This window comes from Lactuca sativa, chromosome 9 (assembly GCF_002870075.4).
Source record: "Lactuca sativa cultivar Salinas chromosome 9, Lsat_Salinas_v11, whole genome shotgun sequence".
NCBI lineage: Eukaryota > Viridiplantae > Streptophyta > Magnoliopsida > Asterales > Asteraceae > Lactuca > Lactuca sativa.
Genome location: NC_056631.2, coordinates 3,316,242 through 3,343,016, shown reverse-complemented (window position 1 = coordinate 3,343,016; position 26,775 = coordinate 3,316,242). Strand labels below are relative to the sequence as shown.

The 26,775-nt window shown below is 37.7% G+C and overlaps 1 protein-coding gene across 2 annotated transcripts; it reads left to right on the top strand.

Moving 5' to 3' along the window:
* The first annotated feature begins 2,285 nt into the window (after positions 1-2,285).
* On the top strand, positions 2,286-5,994 carry LOC111882623 (DUF724 domain-containing protein 7). Of its 2 annotated transcripts, none has more exons than XM_023878996.3 (7): positions 2,286-2,809; positions 3,340-3,980; positions 4,067-4,175; positions 4,264-4,445; positions 4,554-4,638; positions 4,709-4,891; positions 4,972-5,994. In XM_023878996.3, exons 1-7 carry the CDS (start codon positions 2,788-2,790, stop codon positions 5,760-5,762), a joined length of 2,013 nt encoding a protein of 670 aa, XP_023734764.1. In that variant the 5' UTR covers positions 2,286-2,787; the 3' UTR covers positions 5,763-5,994. The 2 variants fall into 2 exon arrangements, with proteins under 2 accessions (XP_023734764.1, XP_023734765.1); XM_023878997.3 differs by lacking the exon at positions 2,286-2,809 and adding an exon at positions 2,997-3,113.
* Positions 5,995-26,775: the final 20,781 nt, after the last annotated feature.

The window sequence follows — 26,775 nt, the reverse complement described above, 5'->3', positions numbered from 1 at the left end:
ATTAGAATAACAATTGGCTATACAAAACAGATCTATACATACATATAATACCTTTGATTCGAAATAGCTTCATGCCTTCATATAAAAAATCAATCTATAATACCTTTAATCGGAAATAGATTCATATAAAAATCAATCAATCACCAGTTGACTTCATACTTTTATACGCATCAAAGTTGTGAGGATCAGTTCGTTTAATTGAAACAACTTTATATAAAAAAATCAATCAATCACTGATTAACTTTAGCTTCTTACTTTTATAGTCCATGAAGTTGTCATGTTAATTCATATAACTGGAAATAACTTTATGTTAATGATATATTTAATGATCTTTTTCTTATATAAGATTAATGAACCAAATAAGAATTTGATGCTTGATGTTGGATCTAAAAAAAACAACTTTTGAGCTATTAGAATAACAATTAGCTGTAAAAAAAGCTCTATCCATACATATACTACATTTGATTGGAAAGAGACTCATACAAAAAATCAATCAATCATCAATTGACTTCATACTATTAAAACCGACAATGTTGTCACTATTAGTTCGTTTAACTGTTTCTTGATCTTTTTTCATGTCTGAGATTGATGAACCAAAAAAGAGTTTTACGTTTGATCTTGAGATAATAAGAATATCAAAATATAAAGATAGTATATATTGTTCAACGATAATCTAAAAAAATAAATAAATCATTCGTCGTGTGCATTTTTGCCACTAACATTTGAGTAACCTTTTTCTGGGACTTTTAGTAGTTTAAATGACGGTTATGATTCTTTATATATATGTATGAAGTTGATTATTAATTATATATGTATTAGATTGAGCCGAACTAAGATCTTTAATCATTAACCTATATATTATAACTTACATAAAATACATATGATATCATTGAATCCAATACATAAATTTGAATTGATTCGAACATACTAAATCACCAAATGTACTATAATCTTCACAAATGAATAATTATATATACAATTAAAAGGGAATTACTAGCCACGACTTAAGTGGTTTAGCTGAGTTCCAATATCAGAGGTTTCAAGCTAGACATTGATTTGTGTTCACCACTATCTTTTTCCAATTTGCTTTAATCACAGAGGCGCTCCACTAGCCATCACCATTTTATTCTATCTTTCGTCGGTCAATATAGGGTTGGACAAAAATGCGGAGAAAAGTTGATGCCACCGTTTACCGCCGTCCTCAACTACTGATTTCATGAACATATATTTCACCCTACCGTATTGCTATGTCCGTGTTGATTCAAACTAAGATCTTTAATCATTAAACTATATATTATCTTATATAAAATACATATGATATCATTGAATCAAATACATAAATTTGAATTGATTCAAACATACTAAATCACCAAATGTACTACAATCTTCACAAATAAATAATTATATATACAAATAAAAGGGAACTACTAGCCACGACTTAAGTGGTTTAGCCGAGTTCCAATATCAGAGGTTTCAAGCTAGACATTGATTTGTGTTCACCAATATCTTTTTCCAATTTGCTTTAATCATAGAGGCGCTTCACTAGCCATCACCATTTTATTCTATCTTTCGTCGGTCAATATAGGGTTGGACAAAAATGAGGAGAAAAGTTGATGCCATTGTTTACCGCCGTCCTCAACTACTAATTTTATGGACATCTATTTCACCCTACCGTATTTCTATGTCCGTGTTGATTCAAACTAAGATCTTTAATCATTAAACTATATATTATAACTTATATAAAATACATATAATATCATTGAATCCAATACATAAATTTGAATTGATTCAAACATACTAAATCACCAAATCTACTACAATCTTCACAAATGAATAATTATATATACAATTAAAAGGAAACTGCCAGCCACAACTTAAGTGGTTTAGCCGAGTTCCAATATCAGAGGTTTCAAATAAGACATCGATTTGTGTTCACCACTATCTTTTTCCAATTTGCTTTTAATAACAGAGACGCTCCACTAGCCATCACCATTTTATTTTATCTTTCGTCGGTTCATATAGGGTTGAAAAAAATGCGGAAGAAAAGTCGATGCCATCTTTTACCGCTGTCGTCGACAACCGATTACCTGAACATCTATTTCACCCTACCGTATCCCCTATGTCTGTGTTGATTCGAACTAAGATCTTTAACCATTAAAGTAGATATTATAACCTATATAAAACACATATGATATCAAAGGTTACTTTGTATTGATTTGAAGATACTAAATAAAATATACACAATCTTCACAAATGAATAATCACATTTAGAGGGGACGCTGTGTACAAATCAGCTTTTTATAGAAAATGGAGAAAATTGGGCAATTGGGGACTAGAAACACGTTAGGGTTTTTGGATAAAATGCCTGTCAAAAGTACTGCGAGGACGGGAAAAACCCTCGGGACTCATTCTTAACAAAAAGGTCTCCGATCGGATTCAACTCCCACGAAAAAGGTTTCGACGGTCCTCCTTCCATTTCCACGACTGAAAACGCCGATTTCCGGCGACAGTACCCCCTCCCAACTTCATCAACTTCTTCTGTATATCGAATACCATAGTAGTTTGAGAGAACACGCGCCCGTTTATTGTCGTTGGCCGTCACATCTTCTTGCTAGTGACAGTTCCGTTTCGCATTTGGAGCTGAACGACGTTATTGATTCTATTTAGCGAGACAGGTGGTGGACCGGCGTCATCGCAGGACCTGTAGAACACTGCCATCACATTCCAGAACTCTCCGGACGGAATTCATTTTTGAATTCGGGTCAAGCGAAAATGGGTTGATGGCAAATGGATCCGACCCGAGGAGCAGGTTTCGCTTTACCCTTTTTTTTAAGCCTGCTTGCCCATTTCTACTTTTTTAAGTTTGCTTGCTCATTTTTACACACTCATGCTGTCTCTATTAGTTCTAGGGTTTTAAATTTCTTAATTGCAATTAGGGGATTTTGTGGACGTTGTCTTCTACCTTAGACAAGTAAGTACACATGCATCTAGCTACAGTGAACGATGGGGGCATATCTGTATGTATGCTGAACTTTGTTGTAAAAACTTATGGTGAACTGTTTTGAGTTTATGTTATATCATCTAATCCGCTTGTCTCAGCCTTCATACAATGGGTGAGTGATTACCCCAATTGAGTTTTCTTAGGATCTATGCTTGTTCATCGACCCAATTGGAAACTCTTGCCATGATTTTAATTTGCCCTAGTTTTCTATGTTTGTTTTCTTATGATTTGCATGTGCTATCTGTATCAGAATCTTGTAACTTCCATGTTTGTTTTTGCTAGATTGAATCGTTCTGATTTTATTTCCTTTTGTGTTAAAAAAATCTGGAAGAGAACAGCAAGATCGATCATCGGGGTAGGCGTAAAGGTGGAAGTGTGGTTTGAGGAAGACGATTTACGCGATGCTTGGTTCCCTGCAACTGTAATTGAAGACTTGGGAAACAATCTATTCCTTATTGAATACCAGTGTGATGAGGCAGAGTTTCGTAAAGTCACAGTAGATCATCATCACATTCGCCCCTCAACCCCTCCGATTAGGGATACGAATTTTGTTTTGTTAGAGAAGGTAGATGCTTTTTATGATTTTGGCTGGTGGACTGGTGTAATTACCAAAAAACTTGCTGATAGTAGGTATATTGTGTATTTTAAACACACAAACAAGGAGAGAGAAGTCAGTCACCTGGAATTAAGGCTGCATGTTGAGCATGGTGAATCAAGCTCTGTGAAGCGTATCACTGAAGAGAGATCAGGTGTTTTGTTAAACTTTACGGGTCCAATTGACAAACAAACTTCCATTGTAGCATCAACAATGAAGAGAACAAAGGTAACAAGTGCTGGCAGCAATGATAAACATCTGAAGCCTTCTAAGAAGTTAAAGCCTGGAATCACTTTTGATGATCAAACCCTATCAGATGTGGGAGGAAGTAAAGAAGCAAGCAACCCAACTGCAACTGAGAATCTTTCTCGCAGAAAGAGAGTGGTGGGTTGAATCTGTCATATTAAGGAAAGTTTTTTTAGCTTGTTAAGTGGTGTTGATGATAAAGATTGCATTTTGTACATGTTCAGCTTGTTAACCGAGAAAAGAATATCGAGTCGAGCAGTCCAGTGATTACTTCTGCAAGAAAGAAGGGGAGATCTGCAGCTGATTCTAGAGGCGTGAAAGCTTTACCCCAAGGTGTGGCAGAAGAAATCTTAATTTGGATTTTGTATTCTCAATGTTCTCTCATCTCAGGTTTATATACTAAGTTATAATTGTTTGGCAGGGGAGGTGAAAATACAAACCCCAAAGATTGTTGAGAAGGAGCATGTTCCCAGAGAGTTTGGTCCTCCTGTTACATGTGTTATGGGTTTGCAATGTAAAGCGCTGACTATCTCACAAACCAAGAATGTGAAGAAAATCGTGGAGTCAGGTGTTCCATTGACACCCAAGACAACAGGCAATCAGGTGCAACATCCAAAAATTGTGTTTTTGCTTTTTGAGTTAATATTCAATATTGGAGTATAAAGTATAAACACACTGACTGTTTGCCTTTGCCATGTATGATGTATGTAGGAGGAAAAGACAGCGGATGGTGGCATGAGTCTGAAGAGGAAGAGGGGAAGGCCATTCAAATCACAACCCAAGACACCCTTGGCAGGTAAGTTGTTTTTAAGCAAAGCATATCTGTCGACCAAAACATAACTGATTTGTTTATTTCATAATTGCAGTGACCCATGAGAATGGAGATGCAGGGCAGCAGAAGAACACTCCACCAATAGTCAATAATGCAGAAAAGCTGCCAAATACTAATACTACTGTCATGTATCAATCAGTAAAAGGAAAACGAGGCAAACGAGGGAAGCGACGTAAAATAAAAAGCATAAACATCGTATCTCCAGCACAAGCACAAGGTAAATGTTTATATCAATTATAGTAACTTGAAGGTATATGTTGTGGTTGGAAAGTATTATTGATGATCTGTGCATTGCAGGTGGTAAAGATTCATCATCGAAACAGAAACAAAAAGCAAATGAGAATGGGGGTTCGGCTTCAGAAGTAGTTGTTGTTGAGAAATCAGCAGACACAATGTCAATGTCAATGTCAATCTCAATCTCGGATGATCAACCTCTGTCCAGGTGGATCGAAGGGATGCAGCAGCAGCAGCAGCCTTCAGCATCTGTGAGGAAACAGATTGAAAAGCCGTCGTTTGAGAAACGAAGCACGCTTTGGGCAACATTGGAATCGATGGAACTGTTCCGGATGATTCCACAAAAGCCGCATTTCCGTCCGCTGGAGAAGGAGAAGGAATGCACGCGCGAAGGACAAGCCATCAGCAAAATGGTAAACTACCTGCGGGTGGTGGAGGCCACCTCACAGATGAAACTGGAGAGCCCAAGAAGCGCGTATGAGGATAACATGGAGGCGCTGCTGGAATTGGAATCCCATGGATTTGATGTCAAGGCTGTGAGAGAGCGGTTGAACGGGTTGCTTAAGATCAAAGAGAAGCAGGAAGGGCTGGAACAAGAGTCGAAGAAAGTGAAAGAGAAAATGGAGGCGGAAAGGGTTGAAGGGGTGAGGATGGATAAGGAGATTGAGTTGGTGGATAAACAGGTGGTGGCACTGCTGGAGAAACGTGCACAGGTGTTGAAGAAGAAGGAGAAAAAGGATGCACAGGTTGTTGTCTTGGAAGCTGAGGTGGATGGGATTCATCAAGGGATCGCTCAGGCTAGACGTAACTTTGATGACTTGGCTGCTGCTTCTCTTTGTGTTTCCTCTATATGATGATGCTCCATGCAAGAAGAAGAAAAAGCGTTGTGTTTTTTTTTTTCTTAATGTGTTGTGGTTGTGTTAGGGGGGGATTTTATTTAAATACTTAATGTGATGCTTATTTTCCAGTTAGACTTTTAGCTGCTAAATTAAATACTTAAATCACCCACCTTAACATTCACTGTTTGGTTAGCAGGGAAATGTTCGGTTTGGAATTGTTATTTATTTATTTTTCTTTTTTTTGCCATTTCTTGTTAGATTTTTGTTGGAAAAGTCCTTCAGTTTTTACTCTATTTGTGAAAAATCGCTTTTAAACGTTTCAAGTACAAAATTCAATTATTCTTTTTTGCATTTGCAAGCAAAATACCGCGACCCTCTTCAAGAGAAGGATCAAAATTTCAAGGTTTTGAAAAATGAATTATTTTATATATATATTTTTAGAGGAATTTTATTTAATTATGTTATTGTATTTTTATTACATCTTACTACATTTTATATGTTTGAATAAAATTATCTTATCTATATATCCAAGCAAAATAGTTTTTATTGTATTTACCTATTAGGTTGAAAGTAGTATTTTATTAAATAAATCTGAAACTATTTTTTTTTTAGGAAATTTCATTTAACTAACCTTAATATAATAATAACTTTTTTTTTTTTGGAAAAATAGCAACAAATTTCGGAATGGAGCATTTGGTCCGAACAAAAAAACTATTTTTTTGACAAAAAAAATTGAGAAATTAAATTTCCTCTTACCATTAGTTTCTATTTTTCCTCCTACCATATCAAATGTTGACATGTGTCACTTTTAATTAGATATTTAACGAAATTAATAATCATTTAATCTACTTGTCAACATTTGATATGGTAGGAGGAAAAGTATGAACAAATGGTAGGAGTATATTTAATTTCTCAAAAAAATCATTTCCGACTAACATTTTAGATTTTGGACTCAAGTTTCGAAGTTTGAAAAAAGATATGTGAAATTCAAGAATAATTCTAAAATCCAATGAATAATTTCAAAATTCTAGAAATTTTTTAGATGTCTATTACAACCTAACACAAAGTTAAACAAACATAGTAATTGAGAACTATATATAATATTAAGGCATAAATTAAACATTTGATGAAAAACGGTAATATTAAAAAATTTCTTTTTATAGAATCGTATCACATATGTAGAGATTTTCTTTGGAAAAATATCGTAAAAAAAGGTAAAAAAAAAAAAACTATGAATTTTGAAAAACATTACGAAAAGTAAAGGACTTCTTGGCCACTCCACTTGTAGCTAGACTTTGTCCTAGAAGCTATGCTTCTGTCTGTCTAGGCTTTCACCATTGTTTAGGTATATGGATTTATGTATGTAGTGGTCGGCCTTTTAGAAGCTTCGTCATAAGCTACTAAGCGCTTACCGAATGCCCATTTCCTTGCTGCCAAACCATTAGGAGAGGCACCAAACCAACTTACATTCGGGAGAAAGCAATCATTTTTCAAAAACAGAAAAAAACTGTTATTTAAAAAACAAATGTCACGTTACTGGTCCTATTGTTTCGAAAAATGCATGAATCATCCTTCCGGCATTAACTTTAACTTTTGATTAGTTAGTTTTTTCTAATGACCAAAATGCCTTCGGAAAAAATTTGAAAATTATGTATACCTCAAGGATTAATTCTGAAAATTTGAAATTTTGTGTGTGTGTATATATATATATATATATATATATATATATATATATATATATATATATATATATATATATATATATATATATATATCACGACGATATTTTTGGACAAGGTTTAATTACTTAAACCTTTAGTGAACAACAACAATGGAGGCTAATAACAGATTCTGATCAAGTCTAGATAAAACCACTCAAGCCTTGAACGATGAAGAAAAATAATCACGCATTCAGTGCAAAGTATAAAAGTAAAGTAAAGATAATGAACAAAAAGAATGATAAAAGGACAGATGTGATTCTTGATTGATCAAAGGCACACATATTATATAGTTGATACTCATATTTATACTATGTAGGAGCACAATGGACAAAATGAGACAATAAAGTAAAATAGGAAATACAGATCAACCGCCTGATAATGCATTGTGATTGATCTTTTCTACTACTGCTATTACAATGAACAAGACGAATACAATTGGACAAATAGTATGAGTCTTCCATTCTTCAGTCATTCTCTATACTTATGAAGCTTCGGAACATCATTACTTCAGATCAATTGTTCATCCCGGAAACTCAACAACTTCGGATAGCACAAAGGGGCATTTTCTTGTATTAACAATCTCTCCCTAAGTGATCTTTGGCTATCCCAATCCTACTCTTGCTACATCATCATAGGCGAACAAGTATGCCTTCTACAACCAATCTTTGACTTCCAACCACCAAGTCACTTGTTCTATGAACTGCTTCTTGATCTCTTTAGGCACTTGACTGTTCTTGAAACAAACTTCTTGAGAACATAGATGTTAGCCAATTGCTTTTGACGCACTCAGAAAATTTTATTTTTGTTTTAAACCCTTTGCTTTGTAAATGTACCTAAGCTCTAGGAGAAACATCTAGAAATTCAATCCCATCTAATTCTTCATTTCGAAGAGGGAAGGGAATTCTTGGTCTTGAAAAGTGGAGAAAGCTCAACATCCATTGTGGAAAATTCGGCCACATAATCTCGAAGAAACATTAGTGCAGTTTGATATGTACTAATGGTAAGATCGGATTCTTTATTTTGTTGGAAGAGATCTGTTAGAACTAGAACATCATTCGGGTTAACGGTTGGAAAGTCGGCATCCAAAAATTTCAATTTCCTCTCTGAGCTCCGATGGATGTAGAAGTAATGAAGTTTGCATTTTAATCCAAATTTGTTCAACATCTTGAACCCACATTTATTTATCTGAGTAATCCTTATCTACGATCATGCTTCCTTTGCTGGTAATGCGTTTGAGGAGTAGAAAGTCTTCAATCCATCTCTTTCGGTTTGGACTTGGATGGTCATGTAATCCGATGGATGGATAATTGGAAACTTCTTGTACATTATACCATGTGGAGAAAGAGGAAGATCAGGTTGATCTTTATCATAGGATGTCAGAGCATAACTCACATAGGGAACAAAATGCAACTCATATATTTGTCCTTTCGGAAAGTAAGAAGAGATAACCTTAAGTTGATTCGAAACATCTTTCATAGCTTGGAACAACAAACTTTCTTGAATTGCCTGATTCATCTGTTCACGAGACCAATCATTGTTTTTGTCAAATGGCTTCATCGGAATGGTTTATTGAAGATCGATGGCTTTGACCTTGTCTTTGATGGGTGATCCTTGAGTATATTTTTCTGTAATGATAATCGCAAGAGTCACACAAATTTCTGAAGTTGGAGGAACCAATTCGGGGGAAGGAATTCCATCATCAGTTTTCATTTGTGAACCTTCATTAACTGGATCAATCTGAGGAGTAGAAATCGAAAGTGATTTTGCTTGGATAGCTCAGAATGCATCAACCTAAAGCTGAGTTTTTACTTTAGCATTTTCAATGCTTTTCTTCACCAAGTCTTCAAGAGAAGATGGCCATGTAAGCCTTTTGGCTTTTTCTTCTTCGGAAACGATCTTTCCAAGAGAAGGTTCTTATTTTTCGCTTGGGGCCATAACTTGATCTAGCACCAAAAATATTCATCTTCAGAGGTTTCATCTCGGAGCATAAAGTCCGATTTTGATTTCCGCTCTTCTCCCCCTCTTGCAACTGAAGGCTTGAACTTAGTTGCAAGCTCCAACAGGTCCTTCATATCTCCAAACTTATCAAATACTTTTTGAAAGCTCATGTTAACCATCTTGGTTAGGTTTTCATAAGCGTCCGCCATCGAAGTTTGATCTCTCAAAGTGTCCCAAGTATCTTCAAAAATATTGAGAACCTCACCGAATTTGTAATTCGGAATGTCCACAAAATGTTGGCAAACAGAATCACCTTTATCAGAACTTGTTGCATGATGAAGTTAATCTCATCATTTTCTTTTATCTCTCTATCTCCAATCATTGAATTCGTTTCTCATGGTGAACATGGGTCTGCTTGATTAACTCATTGGTAGTAGAGACTAGGTCGTCATGGAATTTGAGCATCTTCTACATCTTGTCGATGTGATTTTGTAGATTTTAGCATATCTACGATTAGATTCTTCCAGAGAGTGCTTAAGTTGGAGAGATATGAGTTGATCCGAATGTTGCTCTCGGTTTTGGAGTGAAGGAATGGTAGTTGTAAGGTCACACATTATGATCTGATGAGTCAAAAACTTTATATGTTGACCACCAGGGACAACATCTCAAGACATTATCAACGTCAGCGTGAAGATAATGATCTTATGTAATGTTTGTATATTATATAGTTATAAGGATACGTATCGAATAGATAGCAGATCCGATATCTTCGTGATAAGGATCATTTCTTATTATAGATTAAATACAATCCCTTAATTGAAGGGATTTACTAGAATAGTTTTATATATATTCAACATTAGGGTGAAACCATAATGTATTCCTTGGTGAGCGTCTTTGTGACATTTGTTCTCTTGGTGAGAACACCCCTTTCTTGGTGAAAGACATCTTCTTGATTACTCGTGTTCTTTATTTTTCTGTTCAATCTTTGTTTATTTTGTGTGTTCTTCATTGATTATACTTGAAGTGTATCCAATCGACACAAACTTTCAATTGGTATTAGATTAGGTTTTTGATACACTCAAGTAATTATGTCGACCTCTAATAATCCCAAATCGCCTGCTATCAACAAGATCTCTCCCTTCGATGAGCAAAATTTTACCATGTGGAAAACCAAGGCTATGGATGTTCTTGAAACCATGGATTATGAGATGCTTAACATTGTTGAGAAAGTTCCTCACGTTCCTATGTATCAACCTATGGTGCTCCTTTTGGCCCTTTGAAGCAAAAGCCAAATACTAGTTATGACGATGATGACAAGAGGCTTATCAGTCTTGATGTGAAAGCTATGGAAACTATAGGAAACTCTCTTCCCTAACATGTGTATCATTAAGTTCAAAACTGTGAATCAGCTCAAGAGATGATGGAGATGCTGACGGTGGCTTATGAAGGCACTGTAGAAGTTCAAGCTACGATCATCAAGAACCTCAATCAAGGATATGAACAATTTTTGCTCAGCAAGGTGAATCTTTAACTCGAACCTTTAATAGGTTTAACTGTTTGGTGAATGATATGCGCAGATTGGGAGTCGTCAAGCATTCTTCTCAGTTAGTTTTAAAAATCTTGGATTCCCTTGGAAAAATCTGGGAACATCATGTTGGTGTTCTTAAAAACAGTGAGAAGATTAATCTCATGGATCTCAACTCCCTGTTTGGAAATCTAAGAAATTACGAAGAGACCAAAGCTCTTCATAAAGACATCATGAATGACTCAAGCAAAGAAAAGTCTAAAGATTTGGTTTCTTGGAAGGAGGCAATGAATCCCATCAGCGACTCTGACGACTCTGATCAGGGTGAAGCAAGTGGTGAAGAAATTACTGATGAACTTATTGCCAGCGCTGCACCTATTCTCAAACGTTACAAAGAAAATAGATCAAATGGAGTCCGAAGAGCTCAGTTTAAGGGATGCAGTTAAGTAAGAAGATGTACTTCAGAGAAAAGAAACTCAGGTAACTGTTTTAACTATGGAAGTCCTGACTATTTTTCCAGCGACTAAAAGCTCAAAGCCCAGAGAGTTATGAAGTCTTGTACAAGAAGTTGTTGGCCCATATGAAGAAGGAAAATATCTCTCTACCAAAAGCCTTCATCGCAAAGCAAGAAGATCATGAGAAATGGGTGGAAGATGTAACGCCTGTGTTTCCGGGCTTGCCATTTTTAGCAATGTAATAGTCTAGGTTAACCTTTGTAACCCGTTTTGAAATAATAAAAGTGTATTATTTGAATATTATGTGTTTTGTGCTTAATTGCTTAATTATGTGGTTTGATTAGTTAAGAATAAAAATAAGCGTCAAAATTAAAGTGTGAGATAAGCCCGATATCTTTTCATAAAGTTGTAGTGGTCGAAACAAGGATTCTGGAGATATAAGGAATGCCGAAATCCGAGTTATAACGAAGAAGTTATGACCTGTCGAAGTTTCGCGACAGAACCGGCACGACCCAGCGCGACCCAGCGCGACGTAAATAGTGAATTTAAGGTAGATAGATATCTATGCTTATTGATCTAAATGAGAATTGAAGATCTCATTGATAGTAGTGCAGCGACGGAAAGACAGACGGAATCGGAGTTCAGATGAAGGAGTTATGAATTTCGAACGGAGTTTTCCTGTTCCGGCCTACTAAAGATAATATATAAGTAATATACTTATAATATATTAAAAATAAACTCAAAATTAGCCAATGGAGTCTAAACGAGAGTTGTAGAGCATAATCTCACCTTCGCGGCGATATAAAGAACGTCGAAAACGGAGTTCGTATGCGAAAGTTATGAATTTCTGAAGTTCAGGGCGCGAAACCCCAAAACTGTCAGAGCCCACGACGTGGAACAAGGTTGCCACGACGTGGCAAGTGTCCTGTCACCTCCGGACGGCCCCCAGATGCAACTTGGAATGACGCATGCAGTGACAACCAAGCCCACGACGTGGAACAAGGTTGCCACGACGTGGCAAGGGCCAAATTTGCCCTATAAATAGATTTGAAGGGCCAGCCGTTTAGGGTTGCTATTTTCTCTCTTCTCTCTCCCGTTTTGCATCGTTTTGCGTGCCAGAAATATCCCGAAGCCCCGGTATCATACTCGAGCCCCGAGGCAAGTCCCGAGATCCCGAAGATCCCGAGAAGTGCGGTTCCCGAGCCGAAGCTCTATCCGCGAGAAGTTCGATTTTTGTGAAGATCTTCCAGATCTGCTGAGGATTACTACTTCTGCAAGTCGTAGTGCTGTCCGATCATCTCCTGATCAAGTGAGTGTGTAGTTACCTTCTTCCAACACATTATTATAAAGTATTTTATATAAAATACGTGCTATGTGTATATATTTTGTTGTTATACGTATGAATGTATATTCACTCTCTTCTATCTCATAGATCTGAGTTATTCTCTATGAAATATGTGTTATGTGTGTGTGTGCCTCATCTGTTATGTGAAATATGTGTTGATCAAAGCATGCTATACAGGTTTTTATCTATGTATAAAAATGTATATTTTTATCTACTAATATGTTGGGCAGAACATGGGTAGATAGTTGGTGTGTAATAAACAGATGAGAGGCCTCGTTGTTGTTTGATTTAGTCATCTAGCGGAGTTTAGATGACGACCACAGACTATTCTAGACAGTCTTGTGGAAACATTAGCAGGTTCGCCACCTGTAGGTGTTAATGAACTTGGGTGTTCATTCGCTGTACTCCATCCCCCTCATGGTTGCCTTATTTGACTTATATTGCTGAGGTACCCCCGGAGCATGTGTTGTCGCCCCGATGAAATATTCTTAGACTAGGTCCCTTATGTTAGTTGTTTTAGGGACATTAAAGTGAGAATAACGGGAATGGGTAATTGGGTTATTGTTGGTTGGTGAAAATTAAATATGATATTTATTGTGGGTTGAAAACCCTATATGCTCACCAGGCTCCCAAGCCTGACCCACTCAGTTTTAAATTGTATTACAGGAAGTGGCGGAAGGGCATGAGATGGATGAACCATCAAGTTGTTTTGTTTACAAGTCTGCATATGTTTATATTTTTTATATGACTTGTAATGTATTCGTTTATGCTTATTGGTCTGTATCGGAACATGACACCCCGAGTTTTGATTATAATGAAAATACATTTCTTTTATGAAATGCTTCGGTAAACATTGTTTTATCATGTTTTGTTTTTGGGAACAAATTCCGCAACTCTTTCAAATCAAAAGGATTTACTCTGAAAATATTTAAAAGCATAAATGAAAATCGGTCTTTTCTGGCCGAGATTTTGGGGATGTCACAGTTGGTATCAGAGCATTAGTTTAAGCGAACTAGGAATTTATAGGATTTCTAGACTTAAACTTAGAATGCTAAGTGAAATTTTGAGATGTGTGTCTGTTATGTTTTAGACACGAGCACTAGTTTATTTTAGGAAAGTTGCCTAAAATGCTTTTATGTGCTAAATGTTATATGTTGCCATATATGATATTATTTGTTCGGATCTATGGTCTGTTGCCGACCGGATCTAGAAACCTTATGTGTGTAGGATTCTAAGCGTACATCTACGATATTAGATCTAGCATGTAAACGTTTCAGAGTGATAAGGATGATTTGAATATCTATCATGATTGAGGATCTAATTTCACCTTATTCGGTGTGTAGATCAAAATGGTGAGAACAAGAAGTGGAGTTGGAAATGCTGACGAAAACAGGAATCAACCACCAGTGATTGAGCCAATACCTGTCGTAGCAGCAGCACCTGAGCCAATAACCATGGCTGGTGTGCAATTGATGATTCAGACGATGTTGGATCGTCAGATGGATGAAACTAGACGGTTGCTTCAACAAAATCGTGAAGAACTGTCGATTCGTGTGGAAGAGCCTGAATTAAATGAAGGGCACTCGGAAGGTGGAAACTTCAGTGGGTCTGTTGGTCCAGCCAACCCACCGATAGTTAGGCAAGATAACCATGAAGGAAGGAATGATGGAATGGGATGCAAGTACAAGGACTTTTTTACTTGCAAACCATCGACCTTCAATGGAAAGGAGGATCCAATTGGGGTTATGGATTGGATCTCCGAAATGGAGCTAGCCTTCATGACGTGTGGCTGCATAGGTAAGTTGTAAACTATCTATGCCGTGCGTCAATTCCGAGGTGGAGCCGTTCGTTGGTGGAACACTCTAGGGAAGACATTAAGCCCTAATGAGCCACTGTAATTGACATGGGCAGAATTCTTGGTGCAGTTCAAGCGCAAGTTCTGTTCGGCTCAAAATTTGTTGGAGTTGGAGAACAAGTTCCTGACATTGACGTAAGGCAGCATGTTAGTTGATGAATACACCAATAACTTCACCGATAAGATGGAGTTTGCCTTGCGTATCGTTCCAGACGAGCTGACAAAGGTGGACCGTTATGCGAAGGGACTCCCATGGGAGTACGAGGTGCCAGTACGTCAGGCACTTACTCTAGAGGCAGCTATCTGGGCTGCCAAGTCTGTTGAAAACATGATAAAGGGAAGAACCACCGTCAAAGTTGAGGTTGGTGAGAAAAGAAAGTTTGAGGGAACATCTGGTTCCGGTAAGAAAGGAAAATTTTCGAAATCTGATTCGAAAAAGTTTGGAGGAAAAGGAGGCGAAGCAAAGTGGTGTGATAAGTGTAAGAAAAAGCACTTTGGGAAATGTAGCGAGGATGTGACCTGCTACAAGTGTGGAAAGGTTGGACATTTTGCCAATAAATGTCCGAACAACAAAAGGATGTGTTTTGGGTGTAATGAAGAGGGGCACATTTTGAAGGACTGTCCAAGGAAGAAGGAGGCAGCAAAGCCCAACATTCCACCAAAGCCGAAGGCGAGAGCCTTCCAGATGACACTTGAGGCTGCGAAAGATGAAGCTGATGTCGCTTCAGGTACCTTTCTCGTAAACGAATTACCTGCTCATATATTGTTTGATTCTGGAGCCAACTACTCCTTTATTTCGCATGAGTTTGGTAGAAAGCTAGCTTTGCCTATTGATAGACTAGATAATGCTTTATTAGTCGAAGTAGCTAGTGGCAAGTTTGTACCTGTTAGCCACCGTATGAAAGACATCTTAATCGACCTTAATGGGAATAAGTTTCACGAGGCGTTATTGCCTATCGAACTTAATGGTTTCAACATCGTCTTGGGAATGGATTGGCTTAGCGCCAATGATGCCGAAATTTTATGCAAGAAAAAGATAGTTAAAGTAGACCCGCCTGGAAAAGATTCGTTTATGGTGTATGGGGACAAACGGCGAGTGAATTCTGGGATCATTTCTCTAATGAAAGCCAGAAAGTGTTTGACCAAGGGATGTACATCATATTTAGCATTTGTGATTGATGCTAAGAAGGAAAAGAAGGTGATGCAGAGCATTCCAGTGGTGTGTGATTTTCCGGAAGTGTTCCCCGAGGATCTTCCTGGATTACCACCTGATAGACAAGTGGAGTTCAGAATAGACTTGTTACCAGGAACCACGCCAATAGCAAAAGCACCTTATCGATTAGCACCGACGGAGATGAAGGAGCTGATGATGCAACTTCAGGAGTTATTGGACAAAGGTTTCATTAGACCTAGTTCATCGCCCTGGGGAGCTCCGGTGTTATTTGTGAAGAAGAAAGATGGAAGTATGAGAATGTGCATCGATTATAGAGAGCTGAACAAGGCAACAATAAAGAATAGATATCCGTTGCCGAGGATTGATGACCTGTTTGATCAATTGCAAGGTTCGAGCTATTTCTCGAAGATCGATCTTAGGTCAGGATATCATCAGCTGAAGGTAAGAGAGCAAGATATCGAGAAGATTGCATTCAGAACTAGATATGGACACTACGAGTTCTTGGTTATGTCGTTTGGACTAACCAATGCTCCAGCAGCGTTCATGGATTTGATGAATAGGGTTTGTAACCCGTTCCTTGATAAATCCGTGATAGTGTTCATAGACGATATTCTGATTTACTCGAAAAGCCAGGAGGAGCATGGCAAGCACTTGCGAGAAGTGTTAGAAGTTTTGAAGAAGGAGAAGCTTTATGCGAAGTTCTCCAAATGTGATTTTTGGATTCGTGAGGTCCAATTCTTGGGTCACGTGGTCAACCAAGAAGGGATAATGGTTGATCCAGCGAAGATCGAAGCTGTGACGAAGTGGGAACAACCGAAAAGTCCCACGGAGATTCGAAGCTTTTTGGGATTAGCTGGATATTACCGCAGGTTTATCCAAGGCTTTTCTTCGATTGCTACTCCGTTGACAGCTTTGACCCACAAAGGAGCTACTTATGCTTGGAGTGAGAAGCATAAAGAAGCATTCGAGAAGTTAAAGAAGAAGCTATGCGAGGCACCGATACTTTCTCTACCCGATGGAGTTGAAGACTTCGCTGTTTATAGCGATGCGTCTGGTGTTGGATTGGGTTGTGTTTTGACCCAAAGAGAAAAGGTGATAGCATATGCGTCTCGACAGCTGAAAGAGCATGAAAAGAATTACCCGACTCATGATTTGGAGTTGGCAGCGGTAGTTTTCGCTCTGAAAATATGGAGGCATTACCTCTATGGCACGAAGTGCAAACTTTTTACTGATCATAAGAGTCTCCAATATCTCTTTAATCAGAAAGAATTGAATATGAGGCAACGACGCTGGCTAAAATTACTTAAAGACTACGACTGCGAGATACTTTACCACCCCGGTAAAGCTAATGTTGTTGTTGATGCTCTCAGTCGGAAGGTCAATCTTGAAAGGAAGAGGCCAAGAGCGTTGAGAATTGAAGTTGTCTCGACTATTGTGGAAAGTATAAAGAAAGCTCAAGAGGAAGCTTCTGAGAAGAATGACCGAAAGGAGGAACGTTTGGGTAAAACGTTGGTGTTTGGTACTAACGGTCATGGACTGAAGGTATTCCAAGATCGTATTTGGGTACCTAAGTCAGGAGGAATTAGGGACCTTCTGATGGAAGAAGCTCACAAAACCATGTACTCAATTCATCCGGGTAGCACTAAAATGTATAGGGACCTGAAACCCTACTACTGGTGGCCGACGATGAAGCTTGATGTTGCAAAGTATGTGGCCGAGTGTGTGACTTGTGCAAGAGTCAAGACACAACATCAGAAACCTTACGGGAGTTTAGAACCATTGCCTGTGCCTATGGGTAAGTGGGAAGACATTGCTATGGATTTTGTCACTAAACTGCCCAGAACAAAGAATGGTCACGACATGATTTGGGTGGTCGTTGATCGATTCACTAAGAGAGCGCATTTCATAGCGGCCAGGGAGAAATGGTCTATGGAAAAGCTTGCAAATTCTTACGTGAAGGAAATTGTGAGGCTTCACGGTGTTCCGTTAACGATTGTATCGGATCGTGATAACCGTTTCACCTCAAGGTTTTGGAAAAGTCTACAAGAGGAAATGGGTACCAAGTTATGTTTAAGCACAGCTTACCATCCGCAGACTGATGGTCAGAGTGAAAGAACAATACAAACACTTGAAGATATGCTGAGAGCATGTACCTTGGAATTCCTAGGTAATTGGGATGAACATTTACCGTTGGTAGAATTTTCCTATAATAATAGTTTTCACTCGAGCATTAAGATGGCACCTTATCAAGCTTTGTATGGAAAGAAGTGTCGTACGCCGTCTTGTTGGCTTGAGGCTGGGGAAAAGCAGTTTATGGGACTGGAGATGGTTCATCAAACTGCTGAAAAGTTGAAAATAATTAAGGAAAGAATGTTAGCAGCTCAAGATCGTCAAAAGAGCTATGCTGACAAGAAGCGAAGACCGATGACTTTTGAGGTTGGAGATTCGGTTTTGCTTAAAGTCTCGCCATGGAAAGGGACTTATAAGATTTGGTAAAAGGGGAAAGTTGAGTCCAAGGTTTATTGGACCGTTTAAAGTCCTTCAGAGGATTGGGAACCAAGCTTACAAGCTCGAATTACCCGAAGAACTGAATGGAATTCACAACACCTTTCATGTGTGTTATTTGAGGAAGTTCACGGGAGAAGTTCCCGATATAATTCCAATTTCTGAATTGAGAATTGATGAGAACAAAAGGTTGATTGAAGAACCAGAGGCAATTGTTGACCGAAAGACTAAGAAGTTGTGACGCAAAATGGTTGGGTTAGTGCTTGTCCGATGGAAACACGCGAATGGGCCGAATCTCACCTGGGAGACGAAGAGTGGCATGTTGAGTCGCTATCCGCATTTGTTTGTTGATGTGTGATTCCGGGGACGGAATCATTCTAAGGTGGAGAGAATTGTAACGCCTGTGTTTTCGGGCTTGCCATTTTTAGCAATGTAATAGTCTAGGTTAACCTTTGTAACCCGTTTTGAAATAATAAAAGTGTATTATTTGAATATTATGTGTTTTGTGCTTAATTGCTTAATTATGTGGTTTGATTAGTTAAGAATAAAAATAAGCGTCAAAATAAAAGTGTGAGATAAGCCCGATATCTTTTCATAAAGTTGTAGTGGTCGAAACAAGGATTCCGGAGATATAAGGAATGCCGAAATCCGAGTTATAACGAAGAAGTTATGACCTGTTGAAGTTTCGCGACAGAACCGGCACGACCCAGCGCGACCCAGCGCGACGTAAATAGTGAATTTAAGGTAGATAGATATCTATCCTTAGTGATCTAAATGAGAATTGAAGATCTCATTGATAGTAGTGCAGCGACGGAAAGACAGACGGAATCGGAGTTCAGATGAAGGAGTTATGAATTTCGAACGGAGTTTTCCTGTCCCGGCCTACTAAAGATAATATATAAGTAATATACTTATAATATATTAAAAATAAAGTCAAAATTAGCCAATGGAGTCTAAACGAGAGTTGTAGAGCATAATCTCACATTCGCGGCGATATAAAGAACGTCGAAAACGGAGTTCGTATGCGAAAGTTATGAATTTCTGAAGTTCGGGGCGCGAAACCCCAAAACTGTCAGAGCCCACGACGTGGAACAAGGTTGCCACGACGTGGCAAGTGTCCTGTCACCTCCGGAAGGCCCCCAGATGCAACTTGGGATGACGCATGCAGTGACGACCAAGCCCACGACGTGGCAAGGGCCAAATTTGCCCTATAAATAGATTTGAAGGGCCAGCCGTTTAGGGTTGCTATTTTCTCTCTTCTCTCTCCCGTTTTGCATCGTTTTGCGTGCCAGAAATATCCCGAAGCCCCGGTATCATACTCGAGCCCCGAGGCAAGTCCCGAGATCCCGAAGATCCCGAGAAGTGCGGTTCCCGAGCCGAAGCTCTATCCGCGAGAAGTTCGATTTTTGTGAAGATCTTCCAGATCTGCTGAGGATTACTACTTCTGCAAGTCGTAGTGTTGTCCGATCATCTCCTGATCAAGTGAGTGTGTAGTTACCTTCTTCCAACACATTATTATAAAGTATTTTATATAAAATACGTGCTATGTGTATATATTTTGTTGTTATACGTATGAATGTATATTCACTCTCTTCTATCTCATAGATCTGAGTTATTCTCTATGAAATATGTGTTATGTGTGTGTGTGCCTCATCTGTTATGTGAAATATGTGTTGATCAAAGCATGCTATACAGGTTTTTATCTATGTATAAAAATGTATATTTTTATCTACTAATATGTTGGGTAGAACATGGGTAGATAGTTGGTGTGTAATAAACAGATGAGAGGCCTCGTTGTTGTTTGATTTAGTCATCTAGCGGAGTTTAGATGACGACCACGGACTATTCTAGACAGTCTTGTGGAAACATTAGCAGGTTCGCCACCTGTAGGTGTTAATGAACTTGGGTGTTCATTCGCTGTACTCCATCCCCCTCATGGTTGCCTTATTTGACTTATATTACTGAGGAACCCCCGAAGCATGTGTTGTCGCCCCGATGAAATATTCTTAGACTAGGTCCCTTATGTTAGTTGTTTTAGGGACATTAAAGTGAGAATAACGGGAATGGGTAATTGGGTTATTGTTGGTTGGTGAAAATTAAATATGATATTTATTGTGGGTTGAAAACCCTATATGCTCACCAGGATCCCAAGCCTGACCCACTCAGTTTTAAATTGTATTACAGGAAGTGGCGGAAGGGCATGAGATGGATGAACCATCAAGTTGTTTTGTTTACAAGTCTGCATATGTTTATATTTGTTATATGACTTGTAATGTATTCGTTTATGCTTATTGGTCTGTATCGGAACATGACACCCCGAGTTTTGATTATAATGAAAATACATTTCTTTTATGAAATGCTTCGGTAAACATTGTTTTATCATGTTTTGTTTTTGGGAACAAATTCCGCAACTCTTTCAAATCAAAAGGATTTACTCTGAAAATATTTAAAAGCATAAATGAAAATCGGTCTTTTCTGGCCGAGATTTTGGGGATGTCACAGAAGAAAAGGAAATATTTGAAGATGAAGGGCTAAATGTTAAGGGTCTTATGGATATTATCAAAGACTCCCCTTATGGTGATCTCAACAAGTGTAATGCTGATACTTCTAAAGCTGTCCAAGAATCAAGTTAGAATCTAGAACATACTTGGTTCCTTAACAGTGGGTGCTCTAGACACGTAACCGATCTCAAGTCCCTTAACAAATTTTGTGGAGAAAGATGGTCTGATTTTGGTTTTTGGTGACAATAGTGAAGGAGCAGTCATGGGTATTGGAACACTTGAGTATAGAGCATTCAAGCTGAAGAATGTGTTCTATGTCAAGGGCCTGGAAACAATCTTATTTCCATCAATCAACTTTGTGATATTGGTTACAAAGTTCTCTTTGATTATAGTGAAAGGAAGGTTATTGACTTAAAGAACAAAATTATGCTCACTGCACTCTAGGACAACAACATTTATATGCTTTCATTTTAATTGTGTTAGATAATGCTACTTTATGACTTTAAAATTATGCTTCGCTACCTTAAAATTTCTGAATATAAGCTGCTAAGATTTTAGTTTATTTTTGCTTCATTTTTTTAAATTTTATTTTACCAAAAAAGTATACCATTGTACATATTGGTACTAACATTGCCAATCCGTGTTCTTCCTTCTCACCTTCTATATCTCAAGATCTTCTGTCTTCATCTCAACATTGATCTTAACTGATTTGTTTCTCTAGAAAAGATCAACGTGTCATTCCTTTGGTGTAGCATCTTCTGAGTAGAGCTAGTTAAAGCTAGCTCTGCATCTTTTTTTCAGCACCAACATCTCTCTGCCTGACGGTGATTCACACGAAGCGTCTTAGCAATAAGGCCAAATAGGAGAGAACTATATCAAAATGTGTTCTTCTGGGCACACATCTCTTCCTTATTGGATAACCTATCTCTGTTGAAATGGGATGGAATGAAGCTAAGAAATGTAACATGTCTAATTTCCATAGACGCCGTCACTACTACACCGATTCCCATCTAAAATCCAAAGACCCATTCAACAAGACAGTGTTCCTCATCGCTTCTATCATGGATCACAATGTATGAAACCTACGAGTTTTGTCTTGGTGAGTCTCATAACTCGAAGGTTGAAAAGATTGGACCCTTTTAACTCGTTGGTTACAAAGACTGGTTCATGATTTTCTCTTGTTCTTGGTGAACACGAAGCTAGGAATCAATCTGCAATACTTCAATGATTAAAGACATTTTCTCTTTTTCGTTACTATGACTTGTGTTTTAGTTTGATCTATTTAATCTTTTTTGCTCATTCCTTTATAGACAATGTTGAAGGACATATTTCTCGAAAAAAAGGAAGTTTATTTATGGCCCTTTAACTCAAAAGATTTGATGAATCAGATCTTTATCTTGTTTTTGAGAAATTTACACAAATATCGCTTTTAGAATATTTTCTTGTTTGACTAACTCTTTTGTTTGTATTCTTATATTATTTAATATTTTGTATTGTACTATTTTAAATGAATTAATAGTGAACTTTAAAGTTTTAGATTGCAACTCAGCTCTATGATACGAAACTTGAACCACTTCTTATTGATGGGCTGACATTGTTTACGATTCAAGCTGATTCCACCTTAGTGTGACTGAAACACTCCATTCTCCCCACAAGTTCTTCTTGATAAAACTTTACGATTTACTGTGATATACCACACATTGATATAAGTTTGAAAATATGTGCCGATGGTTAGTCTATGTACCGTAGGCTATCATAGGCACCAACCACTTCCTGTCCATAAATTCTTCTTTAAAGATTTATGATTCAGCGTAATGTACCATACACGGATGAGAACTTGAAAAATCTATGCCGATGGTTAAGCTAAAACACCACATCTTATCACACACACCAATCCATTCTCACCAAACATTCTTTATAATTTTATGATTTAGCGTACGAAGCCAGACGTTGATGAGAATTCTAAAAATCTACGCCGATGGGTATATCATTGTCTGTGATATATTACACACACCTACTTATTCTTTCCCAACAATTCTTATAATAAATATGTTAATGATTCACTGTATTATCCATACACTAATATAACTTCGACACTCTATGTCGATGGGTACATTTCATAATAGAATGTATTACAAGCATCATTCCATTCTTGCCCTTTACTCTTCTAATAAAAGTGGTTAATAAGTCAGCGCATAAAACCATACGCTGATGAGACCTCACAATACTATGTTAGTTAATGGTAGTTTAAACCCATACTATCAGGAGACATCACAAACTCACTGGATTACCGGCTGCAACTCTGATAGGCTGATTGCGTCCACTGATGTCTATTGTCATTGATGCTATGTCTCACTGAGGTAACTCCCTTATATCAACGTTAACTTTTAGATGGCGATTAAAAGATTTATCAATCTCTTGGGTTACGATATTTTTACGACGTTGAGCTTTTCAATCATGATAACATAAAAGGGAAGAAAAATTACGAATAAATTGGGAAAATTCTCTCTTAGGTCACTTTCATAATTCATTCAAGCAACTGTTTTTCTCTCTCAAAAAGGGTTTCTCAATCATCGTCGTATGCAAGTTCTCATCATATCAAAGGTTCTATATGAGTTTGCTCCTAACACCAATGTCATCAAAGGCACTCATGCCCCTAATTCTCCCATTGTTATTCAAGCAAACAATGTGGCATTCTATGATGTTATCTTGAAACAGTTCATGAACTTAGGAATTGAAGACTTCGTCAACTACATCAAAAGCTTCCCTCTTCGATATGCCTTCTGCGACTTCCCAGAGCCATTCCACCCTAAGCAAGTATGTAAATTCTATTATTCGTGCATTGTTGATTTTAGTGTTCAAATCATTACCAGAACCATTGAAGATGGTCAATCTAGGGTCACTATCGATGCATAATATTTTTGATCTGCTCTTCGTCTTCCTCAATCAGAAAACTATTCTAAAATTCCTTCTGAAGAAAGATGCAAGTTAATTCATGCAATATCAGGGTATAACTTTTCCCTTCAGGGCACCACTCGTGATACACTCTCCATCAGTGTTGTGGTATAGAGTGGAAGTACTTATCAGGGGTGATTGTGAAGGTTTGTATCAATCAGATACACTTCAAGTATAATAAACAAGAGCAATTTAACTAAGCAAAAAAAGAATAGAAAAAGTAAAGAACATGAAATAATCACAAAATTGTCTTTCACCAAGAAAGGAGTTGTTTTCACCAAGAAAAAGGGTTGTGACAAAGACGGTTACCAAGATGATTACATTAGGGTTTCACCCTAATGTTGAATATATACTAAACTATACTAGTATACCCCTTCAATCAAGGGATTGTATCTAATATATACTAAGAACAGATCCTTATCACCAAGATATCGAATATGCTATCTATTCTATACATATCCGTATAATTACCTAGTATACAAAGATTACATTAGATCATTAACTACATGTTGACATTGATAAGGCTTGAGGCGTTGACGTTGGCCTTGGCAGTCAGTGTATAGAGTGCTTGACTCATCAAATTATAAGGTGTGACCTTACAATCTCCCTGTATTTGATGATGTCAAAACTAATCTTCTTCAGAGGAGTCATCAAAAGAACCATTGTAGAATTTATCAACTTCTTTCAAAATTTTAGGCTTTACCCACTTGAATTCAACAATTTGAAGTTCTTCCAATCTTTTGCTAAGATCAAGATAAATTAGTACACGTTATCATATTTCAAGTTATGTATGAAGAATTCCTTCCATGCGAAGATGAATAAATGCTCAATGGGTGCAGCGGGAAGATCTTCAGTTCGTTGAAAGAACTTAAAAGACTATCAAGATAGAAAATACCATGTTCTGGTTCTTGAATGAACATGTGCTGAACTGGTTGAACACCCACTGACAGTTCATTGTTGATGTAGCGAGTGCCATATGGAAGAAGAAACTAGGTATACTTGGACCTTCTGGGAGTGCTCGTTCTTCTTGAAGTGGATGGTTGAGATTGACCAGCTGATGACACAAGATTCAACTTCTTGACTTTGTTGAGCAACTGCTAAATTGCTAATTTCACTTCTTGATCATGAATAGCTTTATGTTTGTAAATAATCTTCTGAATTTGTATCCAATCGGTGTAGCCAAATTTGACTAGCTCACGAGAAAGTATAACCTTCGTGTATTCATACCCAGTCTTCTTCCTGACCAAGTGAAGCTTTAATGACTCATTCTTTGGTTTAGTGCACCATACCCTAATGATGGGATCATGATTTGATCTACGAGCCAGAACATCTCCACATTTCTTTGTTTCGATTCTGGCATTCATCTTTGAAATCATGTGTTGTTTGTCCATGTTATTGTTGAATAGCTGAGTATTCTTCTTTTTAACATTAGTTCTTTGAACATCAACACTTTCATCAGCGAAAGCAAGAGCTTGATCAAGTTTAATGGACCATCGTTCTTCTTTTATAGATCAAATGGATGCATTATTCTCTATCATAATTTCTCTAACTTCCTCAACAGTAATATCCCATTTTTTAGCTAAGTCATTCAGATCAACAGTGAGGTTTCTTTTCTTGGAAGGATGGGGGGCTGAAGAATCACCAGTGGTAGAAGAACTTTCAGGTTCAACGTCATTAGCTCCACCCTGATAAGGAAGCTTTCCTCTTTCGAGTATTGAGTTGATCATCATCATAATCTATGTCACTGTTAGTTCCCAGAAGAATATCCCCCTCAAAATATGAATCAGGGTAGATGAGACTCAAAGGAACAACAAATTGTTCCATAAATGCCTGATCAAGAAACACTTCATAATCATCAGTCTCAAATTGTTCACCGGTGTCTGGGATAGGCTGATCATCTTTTGTTGCATCAACGTGTGGGATGTTGCTTTCTTCAGCTACAACAATTGCCTTTTGATTATCAACTTCAACCCTTCTCGATTCAGAAATTTCAGGCTAAGATGGAGCTGATGTGATCACCACCATTTGCTGATTATTATTTTCTTGACTATTCTCCCCCTTTTTGGCATCATTAGTTTGAGGGAGGAGAGCTAGGTGGTGGAGAAAGAGTGTGAGGAGAAGGAGGAGGAGGAGGAGGGGGTGGAAGTGGATTTGATGATGGAGGTGGAGGTGGAGGAGGATTATCACCTGGAGAAGTTGGTGGAGTGTCATCAATAACCATATCATCATTATCGCCCAAGGTTATAATGCGTTTCATATCTGCCACATCCTTTTCTACTCTAGTCAGTCTTTCTCCCAATGATTGAGTTATCTGCACCAACAGAGAGAGTTGAGAGAGCATAGTAGTTTGAAAACGGGATTTGAATTCCCCTTGATATAAAACAGTTTGAAGCGGTGATAGCATAGGAGGAACATGTTCAGCTTGATGAGAGGAAGACTTTGATCTCAGAGAAATCACATCTTGGATCAGTGGATAAGTAATTTCCAATTGAGGTGGGGTTGATCCACGTATAATATCATCTGCAGAGGGAGTGGATGAAGAAATAGAGGAGAATCGAAAGTGCTTGTTCAATATTGGAGGATAATTCATTCCCTGAACAAAAGCTTCATATTTATTAGTGATAGGTTCATCCTCTTCATATTCAACATCTTCTTCATCATAGGCGCCTTCTTCATCATCATCTTCTTCAGAGTCAGAGGACTCAATAATGTAGAGGTTCGCAATCCATTTTCCATCTTCTTAGTAATATACAAATCCTCATCAGAATGAGAAATGTTGATGATCTTTGAGGAAAGGGCAGGATTTGGAATGATGATTCCATGATTATCAATATAACCTTCATCACGAGCCAAAATCAGTCCAAGACAACAAGGATAGGGAACATACACTGACTTCTTGTTCCCAGTGATACAATCAATCACTTGATCAAGAAATATTTGAGCAAAATCCAGTCTTTTGTTACACACAATGGAATACAAAATTCTTTGCTCAAAAAGATTCAATTGATCCAAGCTCCCATTCTTGTGTCTAAGACATTTACCAATTACCCCTAA